Below are 27,700 nucleotides of genomic sequence, written 5' to 3'. Positions count from 1 at the left end.
CCTATTGCCCCTGGATAACTGGAATTTAGGAGAGAGTATATGGTGTCAGTATCCTGGCAGTCGGCACCATATAACAGTTTTATCCATGAAATAACATTTTCTCCCATCTGAAATTTTTGCAGTACTGTGAAAAGATATTTCCATTCTACTTGGTCAAATGCTTTTTCTGCATCTAATGAAATAATTGATAAGTCTTCTTTAGTTCTGTGTGAGTACATTATGTTAAAAAGGCCTCAAATTATTAAACAAATGTTTCTTGGGTATAAACCCTGTTTGATCCGAGTGTGTTAATTTATTAACATATTTACTTAATCTTCTTGCCAAAGATTTCGATAATAGATTATTGATTTAGGAAGCTAATTAGCCAGATTTTTACATCAAGCCCTTTAATTTTCTTTCCATAGCTTAAGCATTTAAAATTTGTTCACAGATTTCACCCACTGCCCCTCTGCCTACCCCTGTTTAGCAGCGTTTGGCTCTAGTAGATGTAGGGATGGCAGTTGCTAGTTTATCCACTGATGGCCTCGTCCTGTGTGAACATATAGAAAAAAAAATAAGTTGCTCCTGAATTTCTTGCCTTTTAAGATGATCCTGTATTGCCACCTCATTTGCAAGTGTGAGAGGATCTTGGCTTCAGAAGCAATCGTGTTCTTTTGGCGGTTTGGCATATTATTTAACTTTTTATTTCAGTCTTCAGGGAGACGGGTTCAGGGATTAGTCACTGTAAATATGGTTCAATGACTGTAAATACAGTAGTGAAACCTGTATATTCGTCATAATTGTTAGCTTAGAAGTTCTCTTTCCCACAGGGCATAAAGCAAATATCAATTGCCTCTAATGTTCTTCATTGTTTAAAGTCTCTGGCCATTTCAAGACACTATTTGGTAAAGTCACAAAGGCAGTCCACTAAAGTACAAAATAATTCAAATTTTGAGATCAGATTAAGTCCAACATACCTGCATACAACATGAGGAAGTAATCATCAGTGCCATGTGGCCGTAAGAATTAAAAAAAAAACAGTTTTCCCCCCCCCACCACCAAAAAAAAATAAAAAAATCCCTCTCTGTATTCATTGCAGTCCGTGGAAGGAAGAATTGTGTAATTCTAAATTTAGGTTGTAATAAACCTTGTATGACTAATTCCTTTTTATAGGTCATCAGAAAAAATTTTGGATATCGATTTAGATTTTCATATCTAAGTGAATTGACACACAAAACAATTTAACCTGCTACCACTCAAACTAGTGATATCTTTGGAGACTAGTATAGGGTGATTTCACGAAAGGTCACTGGAGCGTAGATCCGCACCCACGTGACCGAAAATTTTAACTGGGGGACAAGCGTCACTTCCGGTACATGTTAGTGGATGGGAAAACACGCACTTTCACACCCGTTAAAAACATCGAAAACGGCCCGTTTTTGAGCTGCAATTTACTGTGCCAGTCGGGGTGACCGTGAGGAACAGCTACCTAAATTTACAGTCCAAAAAAAAGATAGAAACTAAGGTAAATACAAGAGGGAGCTGAAGGGGCCAAAAAGGCGGAATTGCTAGCGGCCGTTTTCGATGTTTTTAACTGGAATTTGCCATGAAGAATATTATGCTTGGCTTTAGGGAGCCATTTACCACAAATAGTCTGCATTGAATAATTGTTTATATATCAGAAGCTGACTTTACTGTATTGTCTACTTGACATTATAGCTGCTTTGGAAACATTGCAATGTTTTTATGAATCCTGGAGCAGTTTATTAATTTCATGTCTTTCTCAGTTGTTGGATTAGACATCCAAGATGAAATGGGAAGACATGAAGTTGGCCATATTGAAAACTCCATGAAATCACCTCTAAATAATGGCCAGGGCTGCTCGTTTGAAGGACAATTTAGCATAAATAAGGTAAGTTTAAAGAACCTGGTAGTACAAAATATTTTTGCAAAATTTCATTCAAATCTGAAAGCTGCAACATTGTAGCATGCAGATAGAACAAGTAATTAGGAAGATGGATAATATGTCGACTTTTAGTACAACAGGTATAGAGTATAAAATCAGGGAAATCTGGCTAATAACTGCTAATGAGACCACACCTGGAGTATGTATACAGTTTTGGTAACCTTCCTTTAAGAAAAAGTACTTCCTTGGTTCAGTGAATGAAGATTCCTGAGATGAAGATTTAATATTATTTTGAATGTTTGTGCAGCTTTGCTCCATTTTAGAAGAATGAAATGCATCCTTATTGAAGGATAGTATTCTGAGTGAGCTTGACAGGGTAAATGCTGAGCGGTTGTTTCACCTTATTGGGAACATCTGAAACTAGGGGACATCAGAATACGGGATAGTCTAGTTAAAAATGGGGATGTGGTGGAATGGGAAGTATCTATCCTAGAGAGCTGTGGTGGAGGCTGACTTGTTGATTATGTGTAAAGCTAGGGGCAACAGATTTTTGATCCATATGGGAATTCTCGATTAAGGGAAAAGAGACAAGAAAGTAGAGCATGTCAGTTCAGCCATTGATCGTAAAATCACTTTTGCACCCAGATTCAAGCACAATGGGTCACTCCCACATGAAAGGTATCAAAACTTTAATCCATAAGTGATCTTTCTGTACTGATTCAGGATTTAGTTCAGTTTAGTTTAGCGATGCAGCATGGAAACAGTTCCTTCGGCCCACCGAGTCCACGCTGACCAGCTATCCTCATACACTAGCAATATCTTACACACTAGGGACAATTAACATACTTTGCTGAAACAACCTACATACCTGTGTGTCTTTGGAGTGTTGGAGGAAACAGGAGACAAAGTCATGATTTTCATTGGTGTCTTTTTTTGTGAGGCACTTAAAATGTATTTGGAGTATCATATTCTGATCAATCCCAAAGTCTCCCTAGCTCAAGACATGTATTCAAGAGAGAGTGAGATATAGCTCTTATAAAATATTCGGATTCTTGTTCTTTATTTTTAAAATGCCTCATTGACAAATAACATTCCAACTGGGCTAGTGCTCCACCATGTCCTTATTTTTATTCCATCACTTTGTTGTGACTTGTGTTTCAAGCGATTCAAAGAGATATGGGGAGAGAGCATGAACGGGGTACTGATTTTGGATGATCAGCCATGATCATATTGAATGGCGGTGCCGGCTTGAAGGGCTGTATGGCCAACTCCTGCACCTATTTTATATGTTTCTCTGTTTCATTTTGTAAAGGAAATGGAATCACATGGCTGAGAATTGTTTCAGTTGTCTAAGTCAACACATCACGTAAAGGTCTTCAAATTTCAAATCACATTTGAGTAGATTCTAGAATTTCTTGATGTTTGGGAGCGGTAACTTCTGGCCATCACTGTTTTGCAACAGGGTTGAATAGACAATGTTAGCCAATAAATACAGATCTAGAATTGGATTAAAAGATGACGCAGAAATACAATGCTGTGGTCAAACCATTATCAAGGCTTGACCTAAGTTGTGGGTGAACTTGACAACAAAAAGGTGCAGCTAAGTTGCGGTTAAGACAAACATAATTGCAAAAAATATGAGTTTAAAAATAAACCTGGTGGGAAAACTCAGCCGGTCAGACAGCATTTGTGGAGGGAAATATACAGATGACAATTGTAGAAAATGATATTGATATTTAATTAAATGCGATAATTTGAACATTAATAGACGTTCATTTCTATGAAGGGTAATAGTCTGATTAAACAAAAAAACATTGTACAAATTATTGAAAACGTTGTACGGCTTTTAATTATGATGTCAACTTGTGGTTACGGCTGATAATCATCTGCTGTGTTTCATCAGCAATCTGCCATCAGTGTTCAGTGAGGTTTACAGGGTGAACAGGGGTTGATGTCATTGGGTGGGTGGAGGATCCTGCAATGCTCCCTGTTACAGAATGTAGATAGTATCTTAATCATTGTTGCATCAGCCATGATGTCAATGGGCAAATGACCGGGAGAGAAACATGATTAAAATTAGAATCTGGACTGGGTTGTAAACGATAACACAAATGGGTCAGCCTGATTAATTCAGACGCTCTCGGCCCGCCTTGGCCTAATCGATGTCCCGGTTGCCAAACTCCCCTTCCCAATCCCACCCTGATCTTTCTGTCCTGGGCCTCCTCCACTGTCAAAGTGCATCAAATGCAAATTGGAGGACCAGCACCTCTTATTTTGCTTGTGCAGCTTACGGGCCAGCGGTATGAAAGTTGATTTCTCTAATTTCAAGTAACTTCTACATTCCCTCCTGACCCACCCTAGTCGTTCCACTGTTCGCATCCTTGTATCCTTCTCGTTAGGACGTCTTCCCCAGCCAGCAATGGGCCTGCAGTTTCAAACCCCCCACCCCCCTCTATCTTTCAGTATGAAGGGGTCCGACCAGAAACGTCACCTATTTCTTTTCTCCAGAGATGATGACTGACCCGTTGAGTTAATCCAGCAGTTTGTGTCTGTCTTCAGATAAATGCATTGAAAGAATAACATTTAGCTGTCTGATTATGGACGTCCTGATGTTTGAATATTTGCTCCAGTCTGAAGACTAAACATGACACCTGCCCTGTTATGGTGTTTCAGATGTCAGATTGGAGTAAGTCTTTGCATTAAAGCCCTGAAACTTTGTGGGCGGTGGTCAGCTATTCCTTTGCCATGACTGTGAAGTTTGAGTTAACAACTTTATTTGTAATTTAGTGTGGCATTGTTTCATGTTAAGAATTCCATATTTCTCAAAAAATATAAAGCATTGTAAGTTATGTGGAGTTCTGGAGTTATTTGCTTACATCGGTATAAACATTTTCACTAGGTACCAGGCAATTTCCACATATCTACGCACAGTGCAACTGCACAACCAGATAATCCAGATATGACTCATGTAATTAACAAACTGACATTCGGAGAAATGATAGAGGTAAGTGCATATTTTATATAACATGACTGATCTTAAAATAGTGTAGTAAATTATAGTCACACCTTCATCATATTCATCTGTCAACTGAATATAGTAAAGCTATTTTGGTTATAGATCTGTGATTTATTTTTACTTGCTGAACAGAGCAGTTTTGTACATTTTTCTGTTCATTATTGCTTGCGGGCTATGGTTCCAAGGTTTATTGTTATGATAAGGTTTATGTTTAAATTCATAACAATAAACAATTCCCTTTTGCTTCTTACCAGTGCGCAGATATGGAGTCCAATTTTGCCATGATTCCATGTCTTTTACTTTTTTTTTGGACCAAAATGCATGAAAGACCTTCTCAAAGGCATAGTTGAAATCCTGCATTATCTTCATTACAATACCTGCATTATCTTCATCCTTGTTCACCACATTTAAATCCAGTTAATCAGACACAATATTCCATTAACACGTTTATACTGGCTGCCTTTAATTAATTGGAAGGTTTTGTTTGCTCACTCAGAATTGTTTCCAGGGAAGTTAAACTAACTGGCCTGTATCCACTTGATTTATTCTTTCCATTATGAAAACATTGATAGTCCTCCACTTCCCTGCAACATCTAGGGATGACTGCAAAACGATGATCAGACCCCTCACTATTTCATCCTTTCCTCCTTTTCAAACCCCTGAGAGACAGGGAGAGATTCATTTGGTCCTGGTGATTTCAAAGACTCCAACCCCATTAATACTTGCTCTCTTACATTATTGCATTTAATATTTAGCATCTTATCTATACCATCTGTATTTTCCTCTTTTTTAATAAAAACACAAGCAAAAATAAATTATCTTTGTCCTCAGATTTTAGCTCCCTGTGTGAACCATCTTTTTAATTCCCCAAAAGTCCTACTCGTAATTATCCTCCTGTTCTTTAAGCATTTGTAAAACCTCTTTGGATTTTCTTCAATTTACTTGGCAATATTTTTTCATGCCCACTCTTTAGAATTTACCCGTTAATTTCATCGATACGCATCAATGACTCAGAAATCCCCCAGAGTACAAATCTCATGGTTATATTTATTTTCTAAAAGTCACTTTATTAACATTAATCATAGAATTACTGCAAGCAAATGGAATTCCTCCTCTGATAGTAGTTGGGCAAGAATTTCCCCAGATGATTTTTATAAAATTCAACATGTTGGCAAACAACTGAGGCAAAATTGAATTTAAAAAATAGCATGGATGATGATTTCTGAAAATTTAATATTAAGGCAGTTCTTTCTCTCTTCCACACTTTGCTCTTGCCTTCACTCTGATATGTTAATCTTCATCTAATCTGCCCACAAGACCTTTTTCTCAGAAATGTGGTTGCTCTTTTAAGTACTTCTTGTCAAACTGTAACCCGGCCATCCTATTTTTGCAGCTAACCAGTGGTTTGCATCTTGCAGTGTAGCCTCTGTATTTCTGTTCATGAAGTCTTCTGCGGACAGTAGTCATTGACGAATCCACACCTGAAGAGTGTTTCTGTTCTGTCGGACAAGTGTTTGGGGTTTTTTCTTTATTATAGAGAGAATTCTTCTGTCATCAGCTGTGGAGGCCTTCCTTGGCCTGCCCGTCCCTTTGCAATTAGTAAGCTCACCAGTGCTCCCGTTCTTCTTAATGATGTTTCAAACAGTTGATTTTGGTAACCCTAAAGTTTGGCTGATGTCTCTAACAGTTTTATTCTTGTTTCTCAGTCTCATAATGGCTTCTTTGACACAACTTTAGTCCTCGTTGATAAACAGCAATAAAAGTTTTCAAAGGTAATGGAAAGACTGGAGGAAAGACTAGGTGCCGAGAGCTCTTTTATCTGCATTAAGGAGGCAATTAAACACACCTGAGCAATTACAAACACCTGTGAAACCATGTGTCCCAAACATTATGGTGCCCTGAAATGGGGGGGGGGAGACTATGTTTAAACACAGCTGTAATTTCTACATGGTGAAACCAAAATGTATAAAAATGGCCATTAATAAAATCTGACAATGTGCACTTTAACTACATGTGATTTTTTTTCCCTTCTCTATTACAAATATCAAATTGTGGTGTACAGAGGCAAATAAATAAATGACGGGTCTTTGTCCCAAACATTATGGAGGGCACTGTAACTGTAGGAACTGTGCTTGGGGTATGCGTGTGTGGGGCAGGCTGGATCATGCCTGATCTGGCTCAGTGTGACGAATGGGTATCATGCTGCAACTCCAGCCATTGTCCTGGACAGGCTTAGGGGGAATTTACAAATCTCTGATTTTTCTTTAGTCAATTTAAAACAAAAATAATTAAAAGCATTTTTGGTAAAAGTAAAATAAATAAAAGATTGACGTAAAGTGGAGGAATGGGTCAGATAGCATCCCTGGAGAAGAAGGATGGGTGATGTTTTGGATAAATGCCCTTCAGATATAAATTTACAGATACTAGTAAATATTTCAGATACAAATAAATAAAATGCTGCCTTTCTTCAAGCCAAGAATCCACTGAGCTTTTTCCACGCGGGTCTGGCTGGCAAACGATTGCGGAGGTGGATTCCTCGACCCGCACCTCTTGGCTTCATCATTAGAATCCTGGTGGATCAAGTGCAAGATGTGTTTATTATGGGGTGAAAGCTGGTGGTCTCCCTTTACGCCTGCTGTCCCTAGTATATAACTTGATCTGAAGAATGCATCACTGGTGGTTTCTAGGATACCTTATGGCCAATAATTCACAGCTAAAACACTTGGGTTGTACAAATGGGTAGGGAATTAACAGTTTATTCCTGGCTGTTTCTTTGACTAATAGTGATTATATTTTGCCATGAAGAATATTATGCTTGGCTTTAGGGAGCCATTTACCACAAATAGTCTGCATTGAATAATTGTTTATATATCAGAAGCTGACTTTACTGTATTGTCTACTTGAAATTATAGCTGCTTTGGAAACATTGCAATGTTTTTATGAATCCTGGAGCAGTTTATTAATTTCATGTCTTTCTCAGTTGTTGGATTAGACATCCAAGATGAAATGGGAAGACATGAAGTTGGCCATATTGAAAACTCCATGAAATCACCTCTAAATAATGGCCAGGGCTGCTCGTTTGAAGGACAATTTAGCATAAATAAGGTAAGTTTAAAGAAACTGGTAGTACAAAATATTTTTGCAAAATTTCATTCAAATCTGAAAGCTGCAACATTGTAGCATGCAGATAGAACAAGTAATTAGGAAGATGGATAATATGTCGACTTTTAGTACAACAGGTATAGAGTATAAAATCAGGGAAATCTGGCTAATAACTGCTAATGAGACCACACCTGGAGTATGTATACAGTTTTGGTAACCTTCCTTTAAGAAAAAGTACTTCCTTGGTTCAGTGAATGAAGATTCCTGAGATGAAGATTTAATATTATTTTGAATGTTTGTGCAGCTTTGCTCCATTTTAGAAGAACGAAATGCATCCTTATTGAAGGATAGTATTCTGAGTGAGCTTGACAGGGTAAATGCTGAGCGGTTGTTTCACCTTATTGGGAACATCTGAAACTAGGGGACATCAGAATACGGGATAGTCTAGTTAAAAATGGGGATGTGGTGGAATGGGAAGTATCTATCCTAGAGAGCTGTGGTGGAGGCTGACTTGTTGATTATGTGTAAAGCTAGGGGCAACAGATTTTTGATCCATATGGGAATTCTCGATTAAGGGAAAAGAGACAAGAAAGTAGAGCATGTCAGTTCAGCCATTGATCGTAAAATCACTTTTGCACCCAGATTCAAGCACAATGGGTCACTCCCACATGAAAGGTATCAGAACTTTAATCCATAAGTGATCTTTCTGTACTGATTCAGGATTTAGTTCAGTTTAGTTTAGCAATGCAGCATGGAAACAGGTCCTTCGGCCCACCGAGTCCACGCTGACCAGCTATCCTCATACACTAGCAATATCTTACACACTAGGGACAATTAACATACTTTGCTGAAACAACCTACATACCTGTGTGTCTTTGGAGTGTTGGAGGAAACAGGAGACAAAGTCATGATTTTCATTGGTGTCTTTTTTTGTGAGGCACTTAAAATTTATTTGGAGTATCATATTCTGATCAATCCCAAAGTCTCCCTAGCTCAAGACATGTATTCAAGAGAGAGTGAGATATAGCTCTTATAAAATATTCGGATTCTTGTTCTTTATTTTTAAAATGCCTCATTGACAAATAACATTCCAGCTGGGCTAGTGCTCCACCATGTCCTTATTTTTATTCCATCACTTTGTTGTGACTTGTGTTTCAAGCGATTCAAAGAGATATGGGGAGAGAGCATGAACGGGGTACTGATTTTGGATGATCAGCCATGATCATATTGAATGGCGGTGCCGGCTTGAAGGGCTGTATGGCCAACTCCTGCACCTATTTTATATGTTTCTCTGTTTCATTTTGTAAAGGAAATGGAATCACATGGCTGAGAATTGTTTCAGTTGTCTAAGTCAACACATCACGTAAAGGTCTTCAAATTTCAAATCACATTTGAGTAGATTCTAGAATTTCTTGATGTTTGGGAGCGGTAACTTCTGGCCATCACTGTTTTGCAACAGGGTTGAATAGACAATGTTAGCCAATAAATACAGATCTAGAATTGGATTAAAAGATGACGCAGAAATACAATGCTGTGGTCAAACCATTATCAAGGCTTGACCTAAGTTGTGGGTGAACTTGACAACAAAAAGGTGCAGCTAAGTTGCGGTTAAGACAAACATAATTGCAAAAAATATGAGTTTAAAAATAAACCTGGTGGGAAAACTCAGCCGGTCAGACAGCATTTGTGGAGGGAAATATACAGATGACAATTGTAGAAAATGATATTGATATTTAATTAAATGCGATAATTTGAACATTAATAGACGTTCATTTCTATGAAGGGTAATAGTCTGATTAAACAAAAAAACATTGTACAAATTATTGAAAACGTTGTACGGCTTTTAATTATGATGTCAACTTGTGGTTACGGCTGATAATCATCTGCTGTGTTTCATCAGCAATCTGCCATCAGTGTTCAGTGAGGTTTACAGGGTGAACAGGGGTTGATGTCATTGGGTGGGTGGAGGATCCTGCAATGCTCCCTGTTACAGAATGTAGATAGTATCTTAATCATTGTTGCATCAGCCATGATGTCAATGGGCAAATGACCGGGAGAGAAACATGATTAAAATTAGAATCTGGACTGGGTTGTAAACGATAACACAAATGGGTCAGCCTGATTAATTCAGACGCTCTCGGCCCGCCTTGGCCTAATCGATGTCCCGGTTGCCAAACTCCCCTTCCCAATCCCACCCTGATCTTTCTGTCCTGGGCCTCCTCCACTGTCAAAGTGCATCAAATGCAAATTGGAGGACCAGCACCTCTTATTTTGCTTGTGCAGCTTACGGGCCAGCGGTATGAAAGTTGATTTCTCTAATTTCAAGTAACTTCTACATTCCCTCCTGACCCACCCTAGTCGTTCCACTGTTCGCATCCTTGTATCCTTCTCGTTAGGACGTCTTCCCCAGCCAGCAATGGGCCTGCAGTTTCAAACCCCCCACCCCCCTCTATCTTTCAGTATGAAGGGGTCCGACCAGAAACGTCACCTATTTCTTTTCTCCAGAGATGATGACTGACCCGTTGAGTTAATCCAGCAGTTTGTGTCTGTCTTCAGATAAATGCATTGAAAGAATAACATTTAGCTGTCTGATTATGGACGTCCTGATGTTTGAATATTTGCTCCAGTCTGAAGACTAAACATGACATCTGCCCTGTTATGGTGTTTCAGATGTCAGATTGGAGTAAGTTTGCATTAAAGCCCTGAAACTTTGTGGGCGGTGGTCAGCTATTCCTTTGCCATGACTGTGAAGTTTGAGTTAACAACTTTATTTGTAATTTAGTGTGGCATTGTTTCATGTTAAGAATTCCATATTTCTCAAAAAATATAAAGCATTGTAAGTTATGTGGAGTTCTGGAGTTATTTGCTTACATCGGTATAAACATTTTCACTAGGTACCAGGCAATTTCCACATATCTACGCACAGTGCAACTGCACAACCAGATAATCCAGATATGACTCATGTAATTAACAAACTGACATTCGGAGAAATGATAGAGGTAAGTGCATATTTTATATAACATGACTGATCTTAAAATAGTGTAGTAAATTATAGTCACACCTTCATCATATTCATCTGTCAACTGAATATAGTAAAGCTATTTTGGTTATAGATCTGTGATTTATTTTTACTTGCTGAACAGAGCAGTTTTGTACATTTTTCTGTTCATTATTGCTTGCGGGCTATGGTTCCAAGGTTTATTGTTATGATAAGGTTTATGTTTAAATTCATAACAATAAACAATTCCCTTTTGCTTCTTACCAGTGCGCAGATATGGAGTCCAATTTTGCCATGATTCCATGTCTTTTACTTTTTTTTTGGACCAAAATGCATGAAAGACCTTCTCAAAGGCATAGTTGAAATCCTGCATTATCTTCATTACAATACCTGCATTATCTTCATCCTTGTTCACCACATTTAAATCCAGTTAATCAGACACAATATTCCATTAACACGTTTATACTGGCTGCCTTTAATTAATTGGAAGGTTTTGTTTGCTCACTCAGAATTGTTTCCAGGGAAGTTAAACTAACTGGCCTGTATCCACTTGATTTATTCTTTCCATTATGAAAACATTGATAGTCCTCCACTTCCCTGCAACATCTAGGGATGACTGCAAAACGATGATCAGACCCCTCACTATTTCATCCTTTCCTCCTTTTCAAACCCCTGAGAGACAGGGAGAGATTCATTTGGTCCTGGTGATTTCAAAGACTCCAACCCCATTAATACTTGCTCTCTTACATTATTGCATTTAATATTTAGCATCTTATCTATACCATCTGTATTTTCCTCTTTTTTAATAAAAACACAAGCAAAAATAAATTATCTTTGTCCTCAGATTTTAGCTCCCTGTGTGAACCATCTTTTTAATTCCCCAAAAGTCCTACTCGTAATTATCCTCCTGTTCTTTAAGCATTTGTAAAACCTCTTTGGATTTTCTTCAATTTACTTGGCAATATTTTTTCATGCCCACTCTTTAGAATTTACCCGTTAATTTCATCGATACGCATCAATGACTCAGAAATCCCCCAGAGTACAAATCTCATGGTTATATTTATTTTCTAAAAGTCACTTTATTAACATTAATCATAGAATTACTGCAAGCAAATGGAATTCCTCCTCTGATAGTAGTTGGGCAAGAATTTCCCCAGATGATTTTTATAAAATTCAACATGTTGGCAAACAACTGAGGCAAAATTGAATTTAAAAAATAGCATGGATGATGATTTCTGAAAATTTAATATTAAAACAAGTTTAATTTGCTGGCTGATTGCCTTAAAATTCTTTGACCCGGCACCTCTCAGAGTAACTGCTTTATACTAATTTTTAATACCCTTGGCGCAAAATATCTGGAACCAGTCGATTTAATGCATCTTACTCGCAGGTTATATGTAAAACAGGAAGATAATTTATACTTTGATTATTGCTATTTCTTAATATAAGTTTTCACTTGATGCTATTTGTGGCTGTTAAATACAGTGGGTATAGAGTGGAGGTAAGGGGGAAACAAAGCAAATTTAAGAAGCAATGAAGCTGCCAGGAGTATTTATTGGTCGGTAAAAGTGATGAGTGGCATGCAATGCAGATGAGCAGAAGTTTAAATACATTGGACAGATGTGTTATAATTTATTAGTGTTGAACCAGATGAGAAAGAAAGGGAGGGAACTGGTGATTGCGTAAAATCATAGTCCAATTTATTGGCTACGACGCTTCAACGAGTGCTAAGTCAGCAAAATAGTACTCAGAAGCTATTATGCTGCACTTTATGCAGACAATTCTTAAATGCGATATTTCTGGTACGAAGCCGGAAGAGACACATCAAAGCTTTTGTGATCTGCAGAAAAATGACAAGGCAATGGGTCTCTTAGAGACATTAGTTATGAGGGAAGGATTATAAAAAGACTTGGACACCTGACTTGTTACAAGTGAAGGGAAGGAAAATTCTGGTAAAATCAATGGGAACAAACAATGATAATTTGGAGCACGATTTGAAAATAAAACCGACACCTTCAGTACCAGAGTTACAGATAACATGAAGACCCCAGAAGCTGCAGATGCTGGAATCTTGAACCAAGAAACAAGGTGCTGGAAGAACTTAGTAGGGACGGTCTGCATTTCTGTGAAGGGAATGGACATATGGCGTTTCAGGTTGGGATGGGAGAGGAGCCTGGTGGGCACACATTTCTTGCACCACATCTCCCTCCACCCTGGTCAACCTGCTCACTTCCCCTCCTCCATGTGCATCATCTCCCATCCCTGTCTCACATTTCCCTTTTTATCTCCGTCTTCCCTTTCACCCATATTCCTCCTTCCAGCTTTGCATTTCACTTCTCCTCTTTCCTTTTCTAATAACCTTTAGTCTCCTTCTCACCTCTAGCCTTTGTCACTTAAGCCACTTTATTCCCTTTATCATGAATCTGTACACTTCGATTGTAATCATATATTGTCTATTCACTGATTGGTTAACACGCAACAAAAGGTTTTCACTATACCTCAGTACATGTGACTGTAAGCTAAGCTAAACTAAACTCAAACTCAAACACTCGTCTGCTAATCACAACCCCTCTTCCCTCCCCACCACCTGCATCCATCTATCATTTACCAGTGCCAACCCTACTCTTTTTCAGTTTTCACCCTCCTCTCAATCAGTCTGAAGAAGGGTCCAACCTGAAACATCACCTATTCATTCCCTCCACAGATGTTGCCTGACCTGAGTTCCTCGGGCACTTTGTTGTTATCGTTGATATATACAAAGGAATGCAACTGGAAAGTAGTCAGTCATTCCAAAAGGGATTGATACTTGGAATAATCATTCAGCGCACATAACACAAAGAACCAGTGCCACTAAAGAGGTAATAGTATATTGTGTTGATGGGCTGATAGGTTTCTTTGGAAGAATGAGCCAAATGACCATGCTTAGTTACAATTAAATTTTGAAATTTCACAGAAATATTGTAAAGTTAGGCATTTTAACATGTTTGAGTCCATGGATGGTTTACCTGAGTGTGTACACTATTTCCTGTCTTAATTTACCATGCCCTTGTTTTATTTCATTTCTTTAGGTTAAAAATGTTCAAGGTGCTTTCAATGCTGTAGGCAGAGCAAGTAAACTTGCTTCAAACCGTAAGTAGCCTGTATTAAGCCTGCTTGAGTTTTGCATTTGCTTTAAATTGCATTTACGGCAGCACACAAACGTGGTTAAAGGAGGTAATTGGGCTGTTATCTAGTTTCAAGATTAATTTCAATGCCCATTGTAAGGCTTTGTTAATAACTATCCAATATTTAAAAAATAAATCACAGATTTAAAAAAAACTAGTATCAATAAAGCTAACCATGAACCAATTAGGTTTTTTTTTTCTTGTAAAAAGTCTTGTTCTCAGTGGTCCTTGAGCCTCAATGAAGATTAATGTCTAAACAATCATTAGAATACAACAGGATATTTTATTTTTTCCTATCACAATTTCTTCCCTCTCTTTCTCCCAGTCCCAAGACCCTATGACTTGCATGTACCCACCGCCCATTGCATGAAATAATTGTGCATGAGCCACAGACTCTTGTTTGACCTGAACAGCAGGGCAGGCATAAGCTGACAACAGGATGAATCAGAATACCCGATTTCTTCCTGATGTGAACTGGTTGACTTCCTGAAGGTAGCACTGTCCCATCTAAACTCTGAGTACTTTAACCCAGCAATAGGTTTGTATAAATCAGATTTTCTGATTTAATAACATTGAATCCAACAATTTAAAAGAAGCCACTGTTCCTGCTTTGTATCTCGTGTTTTTGCCGTTTTCCTCTTCCAATTTCCCTTTTTCCCTTGTCTTCACATATTTATACTTATCACCAATGTATCTTTTCTATCCGCAGCCTTTCCTAGCTGCCTGCAGCCTTTCCTAGCTGCCTACAGCCTGGTCTCCACACTGTCATATACCTTCCTGTCTTGTGCACTTAGTTGCCCCCCCACCACCCCTCTCCTCTTCAATCTAAAGCTTGTTTTATTTCTACAGGATTGCACCATTGTAAATATTCTCATTTAGAAGTTGCCTCTCACCACTGGTCGTTTTTGTTTGTATGCTGACAACAATCACCATTTCTCACCACCACCTCCCTTAACCCCTTCCACGTTCTAAGACTGCGTTTGCGTTCACATTCAATGATTAGAAATAGCATTTTTGAATTTATTTGCAACTAAATGTTGGAAATATTGAAACTCTTGGTTTTGGTCCCTGCTAGGTACTCAGCTCCTGGCTCACTAACTGTCTCCGTGGCAACGCTGAGGCTGATCTGGTGTTAACATGGAGTTGAACATTCCACCTCAGTTACGTTGTATTGTAAAACACCATCCCTGCCCAGCGCAGCTGCATAAAACCTTGACCATCCTTTTGTTATTTCTGGAACTAACTCTTTGGATGCATTCTTAAATGAAACCTTCCATTTTCTATCCTCCATTAACAAGAAACCACCCAAAGCCCTGCCGCATTGTTTATGGAGTCAGAACCTGGTCGAAGCATCAGTTGTATACTCTTGTCAACTTAACTTGCTCTTGAACAGTGAGTCATTTTTAACATTCCCAAGCTTGTTTACAAGTTACCTCTTTTCCCCACTCCCTATCGTGTAATCACATTTAATCCCATATTGTGGTAATTATATTTTTATAATTCAGGCGTCCATTATTGGTGGTCATGCCCTCATTAGCCAATGTTCGGTGCTCTGGAATTTTATTATCTACCTTTGAGTCTGATCTCTCTTTATCCTGTGAGGCTGGCTTTCAACTGTACTTCACAGTCCCAATACTATCTCATGTGGATCATTGTCATGTTTGTTTCAGCATGCACCTGTAAATTACCTTGGAATGTTTAACTATCCAAGAAGTTGCTCTACAAACATGAATTATTCTTCCCACTGTTTGGTCGACATGTTGCAACGAATGTAGTCCATTTGCGCTCAAACATCATTAATTGTGCTTGCAGTTATGCACTGTCCCAAGTCAATGTGTTATTTGGGGCTTTTGAATAGTATCGTGTTTCCTGGCTGTTGGAAGCTGGTCTAAATGTTTTAATTAAATTTGCCATGCTGTTGAATTATGTCCTGATCATGTCAGTGGTGATTCTGATAACATGTTTATTACTAATATTTCTACAATTAGTAGGTGAATTATATTGTTGTCGCAGCATGACGGGATATTACTCATACATCATTTGAAATTGTCCACAATTTAATCGTGCCAAGAAGCAGCTGTTGAGTTAGTTGATCATTTTGCATTCTACTAAGCCTAGAGAAAATGCAGGCAGAGAAGAGTCAAGAGTGTTTTATTGTCATATGTCCGGGATGGGACAATGAAATTCTTACTTGCTGCAGCACAACAGAATATTGGAATATGTAAACATAGTACATAACAGGGAACGAGGGGGAAAAAAAAGTTCAATAAATAACAAATATAGTGCAATAATAATGTAGTCTTTTGCAATTCAGAGCTCGGACCTTATTCGTTGTTGTGTTTAATAGCCTGATGGCTGTAGGGAAGAAGCTGTTCCTGAACCTGGATGTTACAGTTTTCAGGCTCCTGTACCTTCTTCCTGATGGCAATGGTGAGATGAGTGTGTGGCCAGGATGGTGTGGGTCCTTGATGATTTTGGCTACCTTTTTGAAGCAGCGGCTATGATAGATACTGTAGTAGTAATAAAATTCCAGTTGAAACTTAATTCTATAATATTTCTGATCTCAAGCAGCTCTTGCCTCGCATGACTATGTTTTGAAGATAGTCCCCACTGTCTATGAAGATTTAAAGGAAAAGCAGCGTTATTCCTATCAGTACACAGTGGCACAAAAGGTAAAGTGGTGGATTTTTTTATTTGATTCACTGGCAGATTGTGCTCCCATTCAATATTACTCAGAATGGCCTTGGTGTGGGCAAGTTGGGTTGAAGGGCCTATTTCCGTGCTGTATCACTCTTATCTATGAAAGCAGAATAAATACTGCTTATAATAAAAGGACAAATAATAAACTGTCTTGCTGCTAAGTTGTGTATTCCTAGTTATGTTTTATCCACATAGCTAGTAATGCATAATACAAAGGGAAATTTAATAATTTGTGTATTGATTTGGCCTGTTTTGAGATTGGCAGGCAATTAATAAGATTTGTATTCCAGTGGACAAAATAGTGGGGTACATTATTGTCAAACGTGACATTGTTTCGGACATTAATTTGAGGAAATTAGAGCTTGCAGTTTTGTGTTAATATTAAAGATTCTGCTGCAGTAGTGAATTCTTTGGACTGGCATGCCCCCTTCAGCAAAGACTACCAAACATAGAGGAGCTAATTGGATTCGCCTCAAAGTGGGAAACTAATTTAAAGCCATTGACTGTACATGAAGCTTTTGAGATCTTGGAGAGAAGTGAAAAGCAGTTGTATGATTGCACGTTTCACCTTGTTTATGCTCAGCGGGTATTGAAATAAGTGGGAGAACAGCAAGTACTGTTGAACTCAATTTTAATGACCTTTTTTAAAATTCTGTTACTGTTGAATGGAATATTGTTTGTATTTCAGGAATATGTTGCATACAGCCACACAGGGCGAATTATCCCTGCCATCTGGTTCCGATATGACCTCAGCCCAATCACTGTAAAATATGTCGAACGGAAACAACCTCTATACAGGTTTATTACAACAGTGAGTAAACATTTGTTTAATCATGGTGATATCATTTTATGCTGTTGTGCTTATCCGGCTCAGTTATACAGTTTTCCAATATACTTGCCAATCAGGGATAATCAAATTAATTTCAAATTTCCATCTTAAAAAAAATAAAAAAAAATAAAAATTTCCAATTGCTTTGCCTAATAACAAGTTCTAAGCAGCTGTTGTATGATATAGTTATTAATAACCCTTGGTGGTTTTTGAAGACAGCATTCAGGGACTTTGAAAACAGGGATTTCCTCTGACTCAGTGTTTATGGTCTGATCTCCTGACTGTGGGTTGCCTGAGAGATTCCCTCAAAAATGAAAATAGACTGAATCACAATTTTGAAAAAGCACCATGAAACAGTGGAAACAGTTGATAATTGAGAATGTCGACTTTATTTAATGAAGGTTGAAGCCCCGGAGTAGTGGGATCTTCATCAACTTTTCTCCTGGGCTGTGCTTTTAAATTAAAGCCAGAATGATTAATGGGGCAAAAAGGGCCTTTATCTCGATTAAGCATGTATGATATACAATGAATTTGGACAAGAGATGTGAACATAAAGATGTCTCTTAGTTTTGGATGTAAATTTGGCTTAATGATTCCAGTGTAGGTGTGGTAGTAAATTAAAGGTAGTGGAACTAGTAGTGGAAAAAGGTGGAACCAAACAGTGAAAGCTTTACTTTGCATCTAACCAAGCTACAACAGACTTTGCATTAAATAATGATGTTGACTGCTACCTAAAGTGCATGTCCCATTCCATAACGTCAGCTTTTTTCACCTTGAGTATAATCACTTCCAAGCCTAGGTAAGCACCAAGGATGTCCTGCAGTGATTGACTCGGAAAAGATCTGGCATCTCAACCTGCGCATCCATGAGACGTTCTAGACCATCAGCAGCAGAAAGTTAGACTTCCATCAAGTTTGTAGGAAGGAACTGCAGATGCTGGTTTTGACCAAAGATAGGCACAAGTTGCTGGAGTAACTCAGTGGGACAGGCAGCATCTCTGAAGAAAAGGAATGGATGACATTTCGGTTTGAGACCCTTCTTCAGACGGATGTCAGGGGAGAGGGAGATAGAGATAAGGAAATGGAGTGTGAAAACAGGACAAAGGGAATGGAGATCAAGGAAAATGTAGAATAGATCATTGTTAGCTGGGAGAAGTTAACAACAAAGCAAACAGATTAAAATATATACAAGTTGCTAAACACTTTAACTCCCTCTCCCATTCCCGCACTGATCTTTCTGTCCTGGGCCTCCTCCATTGTCAGAGTGAGGCCCAGCACAAATTGGAGGAACAGCACCTCATATTTTGCTAGGGCAGCTTACACCTCAGTGGTAAGAACATTGACTTCTCTAACTTCAAGTAACCCTTGCTTCCCCTCCCTCTCCATCCCTTCCCTTCCCAGTTCTACAACCAGTCTTACTGTCTCCGACTACATTTTATCTCTGTTTGCTTTGTTGTTACCTTCTCCCATCTAACAATGATCTATTTTTCATTTTCCTTGATGTCCATTCCATTTGTCCTATTTTCACACTTAATTTCCTTATCTATGTGTCTCCCTCTCCCCTGACATCCGTCTGAAAAAGGGTCTTGACCCGAAACGTCACCGATTCCTTCGCTCCAGAGATGCTGCCTGTCCCGCTGAGTTACCCTCACGTGGCTGAGCACATTCCTGAGCTGAGCACATCCCTCACTCTGCCATTACTAACAAGCCTGGGGAGTAGCCCTGGTTCGCTGAGGAATGCAAATGGCCATGCCAACAGCAGCACCAGACATATCCGATGATGCTGACAATGTTATAGCTTCTTGAAGCTGTAAAGCAGCATTACTCACATGCTAAATATCGCAAATGGCTTGAATAGAGCTGAGTGATCCCACGAGCTATGCAATTTCAGTACAATTGTGAACATTAAATGGTTAACAGGAGGAGGAGGTTCCTTGGAAATTGTCAGTTTCAACATTGACTGGGTCCGGAGTGTGATTGGTAAAGAAAAGAAACATTCACAACCACATTCAGTCAAACGTGCTGAGTTGTTGATCCATTAGGTCAGCCCATTCCAAGAAGGATGCAGAAGTTTTGGAGAGGGTGCAGAGGAGGTTTCCCAGAATGCTGCCTGAATTAGAGGGCATTTGTCATATGGAGAGGTTGGACAATCTTGGATTGTTTTCTCTGAAGCATTAAAGACTGAGGGAAGACCTGATACCAGTATGTAAAATTATGAGTAGGAAGGACCTGCAGATGCTGGTTTACTCCGAAGATGGACCCAAAATGCTAAATTATGAGATGCATAGTTAGGGTAGACGGACTGAATCATTTTCCCAGGGTGGAAATGGCAAAGGCTGGAAGGCATAGGTTTTAAGGTGAGAAGAACAAAATTTAATGGAGATGTGTGAAGTAATTTTTTTTACTGGAGCCTGGAGTGATGGTGGAAGCAGATATGATGGTGGACATTTAAGAGGCTTTTAGATAGGCACATGGATATGCAGGGAATTAAGGGATAAAGATCATATGCAGGCAGAGAAGATTAATTTAACTTGCCATCGTGTTCGGCGTGGACATTTTGGGCTGAAGGGCCTGTTCTTGCACTATACTGTTCTATGGTCACTTCCCTCTGAGATCCTACTACCACTGAAGCTGGTCACTGGCCAGTTCGATTCAACACCACATGATGACAGGAAATGGCATAGAATGCTGGATACATCAAAGACTGTGGGACCAAGAACTGGGCTCCAGAACCAGCTATGCTGTCGGTGAAACTGTTGCAGCATAGTTTCAATACTGACATGTACCTGATAGTGTAGAAAATTGCCTTGTATGCCGTGCTCACAAAAAGCAGGGCAGATCTAATCCTCTCATTGCTGCTACTCAGCACACACACTATCATCAGCAAAGTGATGGAGCTGTCACCATCCTGGGAAAACTAATTCCCTTAATTGGCACCCAGTTCGTCACCCTGAATAATCATCACAAGGTATTGAGTATAGAAGTTGAGTATAGAATCTACAAAATGTACTGCAGTTTCATGTGCAAGTTTTGCTGACAGCACCTCCAAACCTGTGACCTCTACCACCTGGCTACCGCAGAGATTTCTTTCTTCAGAGGACTGCAGCAATTTAAGTTGACTTGCCATAAAGGCGATTAGAGATGGGCAGTAAATGTTGGCCTTGCCACTGTTGCCTAGATCCCGAAAAAGAATGAAAATAAATATTCCATCCCCCCCACCAATTGATGGTACAACTCTTATTAAGCCCCATTATTAAGCCACGGTTCAGAGTTTTTGCTTGGTCGCTAGTAAAGAAGGCAAATGCAATGTTAGCATTTCTTTTGATAAGACTTGAATATAAAAACTGGGATGTAATGCTGAGGCTTTAAGGCATTGGCCAGTCTGCTTTTCGAGGATTGTGAGTAGTTTTGGGCCCCATGTCTGAGGAGATACAATACGAAAAAAAATCACTTCTCCGTCGAGGTAAAAGATTGAAAAAAAATTTCCCTCAAACCCCCAACCCCCACATAAAAAAAAAACAAGGAACACTGAAACATACTTTTATCACATACTAAAAATAACAAAAAAAAAAGAAAGGACTGTTGGTGAGGCCGCCTCTGTGGGTGGTGCCACCTGCAGTGGAGTTTATAAGGATGAGAACTTCATTGAAGCTTACCAAATAGTGAAATGCCTGAATAGAGTGGATGTGGAGAGGAATGTTCCACTAGTGGGAGAGTCCAGGACCAGAGAGCACAGTCTCAAAATAAAATGATGTATCTTTAGAAAAGAGACGAGGAATTTATTTAGTCAGAGTGTGGTGAATCTGTGGAATTCATTGCCACATACAGCTGTAGAGGCAAAGTAATTAGGTATTTTTAAAGCAGAGATTGACAGATTCTCTCAGTCTGAAGAAGGGTCTCGACCCGAAACGTCACCCATTTCTTCTATCCAGAGATGCTGGCCTGTCCTGCTGAGTTACTCCAGCATTTTGTGTCTATTGACAGATTCTTGATCAGTATGGGTGCAAAGGTTATGGGAAGTAGGCGATTAAGAGGGAATGTTAGATCAGCCATGAATAAATGGCGTAGACGACTAGATGGGCTGAATGGCCTAATTCTGCTCTTATGACTTATGAACCCGTTCTCTCTCTCACTCCTCAGCCTCTCTAATGGACTGTGCTTCAAGAGTGTGATTTCAGGTCCTAGTTTAATCATCTTTGAACAGATACCTCTGTGTGAGCATGCTCCTTCAATTATGCTGTTTTCTGTGTCACATTCCCCCTTGTGATTTGGCCACTAATGTAATAAATTACCATTTTGTGAACATTGTGTAAACCATTCCTTTTCAATATCCTGGATGATCAATATTGACCATTGTCATTTAGAAAGGTGAAAATTATTCTTCTTTGATCAGAGACACAGAAATTCCAACAATAGATCTTTTAAGTTTGTTTTTGAATTTTTATATTATTTTTCAAAACTAGGCTTAACTAGTTTCCAGTGCAGTCTCCTTTACCTCCCTCCGCTATTTAATGAAACCATTGGCTTTGGAGCACTACTTGGAGCTTGAGTGCCAGTTGAAAATCTACATTTCAATCAGCTCTCTACGATTTCAGTACCAGTAAATTGCGAATCTTTTCAAGCTAATCATTTAGCTAAGCAAATGTCTGGCGAAGCTTCCATAATGTGTCTTATTTGTTTCCTTGCTGTTCAAGTCAAGATGAGTTTATGGTTCATGTTTTTGAAACTGACAGTCTTGCTTCTGCTGTTCACTTTTCCAATCCAGCATGCCACAATTTTATGAATGAGAAAAAGATTAGCATGAATGAATGTTGAAACTGATAACTGTTTATTAAGAGATTGAGATTCATAGTGTTTAATTGACCAATGAACTCTCCGGCTTGCTGCTGACCTCCTCAGAAAGCTGCTGACCGTGCTGTAGTAGTCTCTGTGGTGCTAATTTCATGTTAATGTGCCAGTTGCGGTCAGGCCTTTACCACCCAACAACAGCGATATCATTGAGCAACCACCGCCATGGGTCACATTGAGCAACCTGCGCCATGGGTCACATTGAACAAAACTATTTAAGAAACCAAACTTTTTATAGAGTAAAAGTTAAGATCATAAGACATAGGAGCAGTATTGGGCCGTTCGGCCCATCGAGTCTGCTCCACCATTCAATCACGGCTGATATGTTTCCCTCCCAACCCCATTCTCCTGCCTTCTCCCCATCATCTTTGGGCAGCCTTACTAATCAAGAACCTATCAATCTCCACTTTAAACATATAAAGGAAAACTGAAATATCTTAAATAAATTACATTAAAAAAATTAATATTTATCTGAGAGAATAAGGTGTTGCACCATTTTTTGGGTGAAGTAAATATTATGCAATAAATATGGTTTAATAAACCATGAAAAAAATCACTTCTAATGCTGTGAAAATCTGCTCCCTATTTTGAACCATCGAATCACTAACCACTACATCTGCTAATTTCTGCATTTAACTTCAAATATAAATACTGCAGAAGTTGCTGTCTGTTTCAGGGCAATGACTGCAAACCTTGAAGTTTCACTGTCGTTACGGTTCCAAAATTTGACCCATTAAAATGTATTGAATCTAAGGAAGCAGTCGTTATTACGCGTACACTTTATCAAATACTAAATCTCTATTTTTAATTTATCTTTTAGTCCGAATTCGAGGCTTGTGAAATAGAATGATAATCTTTCATTGATTGAAAATTTAAAGTGTGATACTTTGGACTAAACCTGCAATCAAAGACATAATTCGTACAGGTCAATTTTGGAGATTGATGGTGTTAATCCTGAGGATTGTGCATCATTGTTGCTATGGAATTAAGTGAATCATCCTGGTTCACTGAAAGTACCCAGGATTGTTTCCAGGGAGATTATCTGATGGATGGCAGATGGTACATTGTCTATGGAGCAAACATTTGGGATAAAGATGCAGGTTTCACACCTACAAAGTGGTGTGGTCATAATTTTAATTTAATAGAGTTAACAAATTGTGAGTTTGTAATTATCTATAAAGCATTTGTAAAAATTAAGTATGTTAGCCTAAATCTGATGACCTTACTGAACCTAACTTCTATTAACATGCAATAAAGATTAATAGTGGTATGAAAACTAATCGGATCCCCACAGATAGTATTATTTTAAACTATTTATATCCTGAAATATAGTGTACTTTATCCACTTTCATTAATGTAGCTCTTAAGAAGCTTTTGTGACTGACCCTAATTTATTTTTTTTTATTTGAAAATAGTTTTGAGATTCAGTCGTCTATTTGAAGTTAGAACTTGTTAGTCATATATCACTTTTTTAAGGGGCAAATAGTTGAGGGTAATGCATCCATTAGACATACTGCTTTTCAAAAGAAAATCAGACAGGTGAATAACTGGTGGTAGACTGCTATAAACTGTATTGAATGCATTCGGAGTGTACATCTTAGAATGCATCATGGTAATTGACACGTTTAATACATCAGTTATTCTCCTGTCTGATTTTATTTTGCAAAGCAGGATGTTTAAAAACCTCAAGCACCTTTTTCCTTCCCCAAGTGGGTACAAATTGTTTCAATACCAATTTTTTTCCTGTCCATAATAACCTATCAATTCAATGAATGTAGTGGGAAATGCGCAGATGATGTTTTGGGTTGGAACCCTATTTCATATCAATGGCGTAAAGCAGATCTGGTAGAAAAAGGAGAGGGGAAGGGATGGGGAAAGAGCTTGTAGGTGATGGGTGGATCCAAGTGAAAGGTTTCATTACCAGATGAGCTGGGAAAGGGGGTGGGGGGAGGGGTGGGATTGGCTGGCTTAGGGAAGGCTGGAGATGAGATGATAAGTGGAGAGAACAAAATGGGTGTGGTGTACTGGGTAGATGAGAACGGGGGGAAGGGGGGAAGGGGTGAGGGGTACATTAAATTGGACAAATCCATGTTCATATTCTTGGGTTGTAGGCTGCACAAGCAGAAAGCAAGGTGGTGTTCTTCCAGTTTGTATGTGGCCTCTCTCTGGCACTGGAGGAGGCTGAGGTTGAGGACAGATGGGTCTTAGATAGGATGAGGAATAGAAGTGGCTTGTATCCGGGAGCTCCAGATGGCCCTTACGGACAGCACACCAAATGTTTGGCAAAGTAGTCCCTTTACCTCTGGTCTCACCGAAGGCCATGTTGAGAGCATCAAATGCAAGAGATTAGACTGCGGATGCTGGAATCTCTGCAATCTCTTGTGTCTCCATTCAGCTGTTAATGTGAACACATTTAAATGGGATAAATGCTTGCTCTATGAAGTTTTTAAAACTATTTTGATTAGAATCTCTCTGCTACTGTACTGTAATATTCTTAATGATATAAAACTGTTTGTAAATATTTTTTGCCTTACTAGATTTTAAAATTGAATTATGTCCAAGTCCATTGCATTTTGACATGCATGCAATGTAACTGCTGAATTATTTGCTCATGTGCTAATGATTCTGAAACGTACTTGAATTTTACAACACTGTAAGCGCTCCAATTTTATCTAGTTTAATTACTCAATGAAGCTACGATTAAACAGTTTTTACTTAAATGGTTTAGAATTGCCTGGCTTGTTCTTCTTTTGCCTTTTTCATTTCTCCTTCCCAACTACTGATTTCATTAAGGCCTTTAAGGAAAAAGACTGAGGAAGAATTGTTGGTGTTCATTATTAATTTGAGATGAATTCACTAAGTGGATAATTGGTCTACCTTAGTGGAGATGAATAAAGTAACAGGCGATACATCTGACTTTATAATATCCAGTTTTCAATGTTGTAAATCCAAGTTATGCTGTTGTGGAACAAGATATTGAGCCGTAATCCCTGACCACAAGTGGAAATGGATGGTTCTGAACTATAGATTATACTGAACGCTAGCCTGGAATTTGTAATGGCAGGACGTATACATCTATACTTTAATATTTTGGAAATGTGGTGGGAAACTGAACTTTTATTCCGTGTTAGACCTCAAGATTAATATTTGCCCCTATCTACACTAAGTTGGTTAATTAGGCCATTTAGTTCTTTTTATGATTGACTAAATTGTTGATTAGTAGTATGCCAATTCATTTAATTTCAGAAAATTAGTTTTGATACGGAAGGAAGAGGAGGAATAGGACTGTTGGAATTTCTCTGTTGGGACCTGGCAGGGACTATGAGCTTAAAATACACCCTTTGACGTAATAATTAAAAAATGTTACTTTGTCGTCTTATTTTAGAAGTGGAATTCTCTGCCACGGAAGACAGTGGAGGTCAATTCACTGGATGTATTCAAGAGAGAGTTAGATATCGCTATTAGGGGTAATGGAATCAAGGGATATGGGGAGAAAGTAGGAACGGTGCACTGATTTTGGATGATCAGCCATGTTCATATTGAATGGCACTGCTTGCTCGAAGGGCCTAATGGCCTACTCCTGCACTTATTTTCTATGTTTTTAGCCTTCAGGTGAATTTTCTTCCAAAACATTGTACATGCAAATGTTATATATATAAATGGTGGTGTTTCTGTTGCAGAGTGATTCATTATATACTTCTTATTCCTTAGATCTGTGCGATAATTGGAGGAACATTCACAGTTGCTGGGATCATAGACTCCTGCATTTTTACAGCATCAGAAGCTTGGAAGAAGATACAGCTGGGCAAAATTCACTAGCAGTAACATATACAATTACTGAGCCAACCCAGTTTGCCAGTAACTGGTTTAAAATAAATTTGCAACATTTTTTTAATTTATGTCCGTCCATCAGCCAAGGTCATTCTAAGTTAGTTAGATCTTGGGCAATTCTGTTTTGTACAAGTGGTCATCAGGAACTGAAAAATGTTATAACTGAGTTACAAAATCTAAAGATCAATCTGCACTTCTCTCTTTACTAATATTAAATTATATTCTGAATGAAACGGATGGCATGATTGAAGAAAGACTTAAGCTGAGAATTATTTGTGAAATGCAGATATATTGTTCATTTTGGCTTAAGTCAAGAACCTAACACTGGACAATGAATAACCACCAGTTTTTTAAAATGTTTTTATGCTACTTTAATTAAAATTGGTTATACGTAGAAATGTTTATAGTTTATTTTAACAAAGCTCAACATATTTGCCATCAGTTGACTCTGTCTTTAGATTTCTGATGATCCCAAATTAAAAAAAAAGGTGTAGTGTCGTGGAAATGATCGGTTATAAATTCCTGAATTATTGAATTGTAATAAAATATCTGAAAATGTTACTATTGTATTGCGTGGTTGCCCAAGATAGCTTGCTCTGTGCGTAAATGACAAAGATATGCATAGATTAATTGGTGCATTACAGATGCTTAAAATAACTTGTTGCATAAATAATATGACATCTTCAAGGGTATTATAAAATTATATGTTCTATGTTCATATTAAAATACCATTTTAGTGCAGCTGCTCCTCCACCTATGATGGGGTTACGTTCCGATAAACCCATTGTAAATCTAAAATATTGCAATGTCGAAAACGCATTTAACACAATGCGATCATATGACCGGAAGTGACGTCGGCTCACTGCCGTTGCCCGGCGTTTGCACCATCGTAAAGTTGAAATATCGTAAGTCAAAGCATCGTAAATCGGGGAGCATCTGTATTGTTACCAGTAATTCATCACATTAAATATGAAAGTTTACTGGATGCAACATTTTATGCTGGAACCTTCAGTGTTAACTTGGAAGTTACACTTCGAAATGGTGGCGGAAGGCCCTGCAAGAGGTTTATGTTTGGTTTCCGTTCTAATTATTGAAAGTGTGTATTGGCAGTTAACTATTCTTCCCTCACATTTGTACTTTCATCAAAGTTGGTGAAATTGAATGTGTAGTAGCACTTACACAAGCAGTCAATACTTTTCACACATTCAGAGCAAGTAACCATAGATGGATTTCTTCCTGTGGCCTTACTTCCATAAAATTGAATTATTAGAAATGAACTAGTTAAAAGGAATAAAAAATGTTTACCATAAATGGTGGTTCAAAAATGT

The 27,700-nt window shown here is 38.5% G+C and overlaps 1 protein-coding gene and 1 long non-coding RNA gene across 2 annotated transcripts in view; both read left to right on the top strand.

The window, feature by feature from the left end:
• ergic1 (endoplasmic reticulum-golgi intermediate compartment 1) overlaps positions 1–26,933 on the top strand; it is a 74,815-nt gene extending 47,882 nt beyond the window's left edge. Inside the window, exons 5-10 of the mRNA XM_033029586.1 lie at positions 1,767–1,891; positions 4,785–4,889; positions 14,070–14,130; positions 16,737–16,837; positions 17,554–17,676; positions 26,253–26,933. Of these exons, the coding sequence (XP_032885477.1) occupies positions 1,767–1,891; positions 4,785–4,889; positions 14,070–14,130; positions 16,737–16,837; positions 17,554–17,676; positions 26,253–26,360 (623 nt within the window). The 3' untranslated portion in view covers positions 26,361–26,933. The remainder of the gene's footprint in view (positions 1–1,766; positions 1,892–4,784; positions 4,890–14,069; positions 14,131–16,736; positions 16,838–17,553; positions 17,677–26,252) is intronic.
• On the top strand, positions 7,854–11,004 carry LOC116978450. Its single transcript, XR_004413455.1, has 2 exons — positions 7,854–8,006; positions 10,898–11,004. It is a non-coding gene; the product is annotated as an uncharacterized LOC116978450 (long non-coding RNA).
• Positions 26,934–27,700: the final 767 nt, after the last annotated feature.

Source organism: Amblyraja radiata, chromosome 11, assembly GCF_010909765.2.
Source record: "Amblyraja radiata isolate CabotCenter1 chromosome 11, sAmbRad1.1.pri, whole genome shotgun sequence".
NCBI lineage: Eukaryota > Metazoa > Chordata > Chondrichthyes > Rajiformes > Rajidae > Amblyraja > Amblyraja radiata.
This window is presented reverse-complemented; position numbering and strand designations above follow the sequence as displayed.